Source organism: Antechinus flavipes, chromosome 5 (genome assembly GCF_016432865.1).
Source record: "Antechinus flavipes isolate AdamAnt ecotype Samford, QLD, Australia chromosome 5, AdamAnt_v2, whole genome shotgun sequence".
Taxonomy (NCBI): domain Eukaryota; kingdom Metazoa; phylum Chordata; class Mammalia; order Dasyuromorphia; family Dasyuridae; genus Antechinus; species Antechinus flavipes.
The window spans coordinates 221306775-221311338 of NC_067402.1; the positions used below are offsets into that span (position 1 = coordinate 221306775).

A 4564-nucleotide genomic window follows, 5' to 3' on the forward strand; every position below is an offset into this window, starting at 1 on the left:
CACATACACACAAAAGATTTTATAATAGGTTACATGATATATTTCAACAGACTTTTAATGTAAGATATACCTTTTGAGGGAAAAAAGGCATACATGTTCTATATCACACTGTGACATATCTCTCCAAGTATCCTTTATGGATATGGTCACATTTTATATTCTTTGGCTCAAGTTAGATACTTCATTTTGGTGCCTATATTTGAACAATTGTATGCATAAATCTGAGGATATAAATATTTTTATTTCCCTTCTGTCAATATTCTCTACTTTTAGAATATTCCCCTCCTGTATTCCTGGATATTTTCACTGCCACCACTCCTCTTGTATCACACAAAGTGTATTGTAGCTTTATATACTTATGTGGTAGACATTATCTTACTTTTAAGTTTTTTTTGTTTGTTTGTTTTAAGCTTTGTGGATCATAGCTAAATATCTCTAGGTATTTTCCCCAATAATTCTCATTATGTACTTGAAACCCAATTCAAAGAGCTCATGTCTATATTTGAGAACCGAATATGGAATTAAAATCTCATTTTCTGATATTTTTCCTTCTTATCCTTATTCCTCCTTATCAACTACTATCTTTCGCTTCTAAAAGCCTATCTTGAATTTAAAGTAAAGATAAATTTACAATCTGTGTCCCAAAGACCTTATTACATATCTAAAAGATGATAATCCTTAGAAATAATTTTTGATTGTTTCTGATAGTTTAATTTAACTATATACAGTCAGCAGAAGTAAATATTCTCATTTCTTTGAAAAAGGAGTTGCTCTCTGGATTGCATCCTTGAAGGCTTGTTTCACTTGCTGGTTCCTTAGAGTGTAAATAAAGGGGTTTAATAGAGGGGCAACTGAAGTATTGAGTAAGGATATTCCCTTGGTTAATGATATTCTTTCCTTAGCTGAGGGTTTAATGTACATGAAAATGCAGCTGCCATAAGAGAGGGACAGAACAATCATGTGAGAGGAACAGGTGGAAAAAGCCTTTTTTCTCTGACTAGCAGATGGAATTCTCAGAATTGTCAAGGCAATAAAGGTGTAAGACAGAATAACTAATGCCAAAGTAACCAAAAGTGTCACTAAAGCTAAAATAAAACTGAGTAGCTCAAGAAACTCTGTGTCTGTGCAAGAGAGTTGCAACATGGGACCAGTGTCACAGTAGAAATGGTCAATGGCATTGGAGGCACAGAAATCAAGTTGAAGGCCTAGAATCAAGCCTGGGAAAATTATCAGGAAGCCAGAGATCCAAGAGCTAAGTACAAGCTGGGTGCAGACTTTGCTGTTCATGATCGTTGTGTAATGCAGGGGCTTACAAATGGCAACATAACGATCATAGGACATGGCAGCCAGAAGATAAAATTCAGATGCCCCAAGAAGGAAGGCAAAAAACAACTGAGCAACACAACAATTATAAGTAATAGTTTTGTCCCCACTTGCAATACAAACCAGAAATTTAGGGATGCAAACAGTTGTATAGGAAATTTCTAGGAGAGAGAAATTCCGAAGGAAGAAGTACATGGGAGTCTTGAGATGGGAATCCAACAAGGTGAGGAGGATGATAGTCAAATTGCCAGCAATACTTAATATGTAGGTGAGAAACAGAAAAAGAAAAAGTACAATCTTCCACTGAGGATCATCTGTCAGTCCTAGGAGAATAAACACTGTCACTCTTGTATTATTTCCCATCCTTGATGTCAAATTTCCACTATGCCTACATATGAAAAGAAGAAAAATCTAAACAGAAGACCATAAAAGAGTATAGTCATTTTCTTTCCATAGAGCATTGAAAACAGATTTATACATGTGCATATACTATGCAAAGTATGTATTTCTCTTCAAATCATATGTTCCTTTAATGGCTTTGCCTCCTTAATTAAGCTGTTCATAACAATAATAGATTTTCATTCCTGAGTATTGACTGGTGAATTTATGCACCTCTAAAGGTTGGGAATCTCATAAATCCACTGAAACAAAAAAATTTACTTGATACCCAAGGTAATCTATATGTGTATTTTCTCTCTTTATGCTTTGCTTAAGGATCTGTGATTTAATTGATTACACTATCACTTTACTGTCAGGAATCATAAATGTTTATAGACAAATTTGTAAGATTCTATGACCAATTTTTTAAAATATATTATTAAATTAATCCGCAAACATTTATCAATCATTCAATTGGTGGTAACCTCTCTGCTAATGATTCTCCCTGCACTTTTCTATGCTGGTTTCAAAGCCACAGATACCTCTGTATCCTGCCAAGATATCTTGGGGTTTACTGGCTAGATTCCTTTCATAAGGACCAGACCTTAAACCAAAATTAATCTGATTCTAATTGGCCAGTTGAGTACCCTACAATTTTTGCCTTCTCTGTCTAAAGTGACTAGATTTTAGGGGAAAAAATAATGCAGAATTCCTATTAAATTCAGTTGGAAGAAAGAAAGAAAGAAAGAAAGAAAGAAAGAAAGAAAGAAAGAAAGAAAGAAAGAAAGAAAGAAAGAAAGAAAGGAGGGAGGGAAGGAGGAAGGAAGAAAGAGAGAGAGAGAGGGAGGGAAGAAGAAAGAAAAGAAGGAAAAAAGGAAGGAAGGAAGAAAAAAGAAAAGATAATTAAATTACTTTAATGATAAAATTCAGGAAAAATAGATTTTAAAAAGAACAAAATAGGAAGACAAGAAGGGAAACTTATTAGTCAATCAACAAGCATTTATAAGCACTTAGTACATATCTGGGATATTCCAAATTAATCAGCTGCTTATAGTTCAAGCCTATGCTGTTATCTCACTGCTAATTTTACACATTTTGTTTTCACCTCTAAAATTAAATATTTTTTTCAGATCCTGAATATTATTATTTCTCTAATTTGTTTTTTTCTCCTTCCTAACAACTCATTCATAATTTCCTCTGTTTTTTTTTTTAATATGAGGGCAGGGCCTCTATAGATTAGATTCCTCAAAACAATACATTCCAAATAAAAGAAAACCAATCAAACAACTATTTTGTACTTTTAATGACATCAAGGAATTAATTTGGCTAGTTTTTTCCCCCCATTGAATTAATGGTTTTTTGGCATTGTGTAGTACCAGCTTCATTTCATGTTTGGGACACTATCTAGTCTGTTGTCAGAAAAAAACTAACATGAATATATAAATTAATCATCACCCTCACATATAACATACATACATACATACATATAGACATGTATATAATGTTAGAGCTGGAAGGGACCTTTGCAATCATCTCTTCCAAGCATCTCATTTTACAAATGGGAAAACCGGGAGCCTAAAGAAAGGAAATGATTTGCCCAGTGTCACAGTCAGGATTTTAAGGAATGAAAAATGGAAAGTAAGTCCTCTTATTTTATACCCAATAATCTTTGAAAGGCACTCGTATTGCTTTTAAAATGGGCCCAAAAACAATCATAGATTTCCTTGAGTCTAGGGAAAGGTCACTTCTCTTTCCATGTAGAAGAACAGTTTTAGTTCTCATTGAATGTACAGCCAGGCACAGGAAAGAAGAAATAACGGGAGTGTCATGAACTATTTGATATTTTTTCAGATAGTGGAGGATCATGTGGGAAATGACAGAAGATTTTTAAGATACAATATCTAATTCAAAGGGATCAATCAGATATCACTGCTATGCAACTGCTATGATGCATTTACTTTTTGGCTTTGGAAAAGGATGCTTCAAATAACTCAGATAATATGCTATCCACAAGAGATGAAAAACACTCTTGACTCTATTTTGGAATCATTATTCAAAAGCAGATAATTTTTCAGGATCCCTCTGACCTTTGGGATGTATGTATGTGTGTGTGTGTGTGTGCCTGTGTACATATCAAGGCTTTTTGGACTGTTACAAAGAGTTCTGAGAAACAAAAGGAAGTAAGCAACATACTATATGATGTTGAAAGTATCAATCTTACCTCTTTTTCATGTTGATATTTGTTTTTATGCTATATATTTCCACATCTACACTGGGCTGATTTTTTAAAAGGCAATACAAAATTTGGGGCTCTCATTAGATGCTGGAATTATGAACTGTGTGTGAACTTTGGAGATTATTTACATAGAAATCTGAAAAAGATAGACAATAGAAGAAGGAAAAAGAGGTAACAAGTAGTGTTCAGTTATGCCTATATTGAGAAAATATGTGAAGAAGTTGGTAGCCAGATATGTCCCTATTTCTTTATGCAGAAGGACTCCGAGAAGGAACTATTGCTGCTGCAGTGCTAAAGGTGATGTGGTTGGTGCAGTGATCAAGAACAAGGAGACAAGGAGACACTTAGGAATTGAACTGGTTCAGTAAGTCTGTTCTTCGAAGACTCACTGAACCAGTTCAGTTCTTCAAAGAACAAAGAAATTTGTTCTTCAAAGACATGTGTTTTCCTTCTCTCTCAATTGTGTGTGAGTCTCTCATTCTCTCCCCCCACTGTATGAGGGGTTTGTGTGTGTGTGTGTGTGTGTGTGTGTGTGTGTGTGTGTGTGACAGAAAGGGGGGGGTGGTAAAAGAGAGAAAAGGAGGGAGAGAAGAGAAGAGAGAAAAAAAGAGACTTTTAGTTATTCGA

At 34.5% G+C, this 4564-nt stretch overlaps 1 protein-coding gene across 1 annotated transcript; it reads right to left on the minus strand.

Annotated features, from left to right (window-relative positions):
- Positions 1-747: 747 nt before the first annotated feature.
- Positions 748-1686, minus strand: LOC127564891 (olfactory receptor 6C74-like). The gene has a single exon (XM_052001715.1). It carries the CDS (start codon positions 1684-1686, stop codon positions 748-750), a length of 939 nt encoding a protein of 312 aa, XP_051857675.1.
- Between the last annotated feature and the right edge of the window lie 2878 nt (positions 1687-4564).

What these genes read in the sequence shown, in the direction of transcription:
- LOC127564891 (XM_052001715.1), bottom strand. Translation starts at nt 1,686, where the DNA reads ATGGGAAATAATACAAGAGTGACAGTGTTTATTCTCCTAGGACTGACA.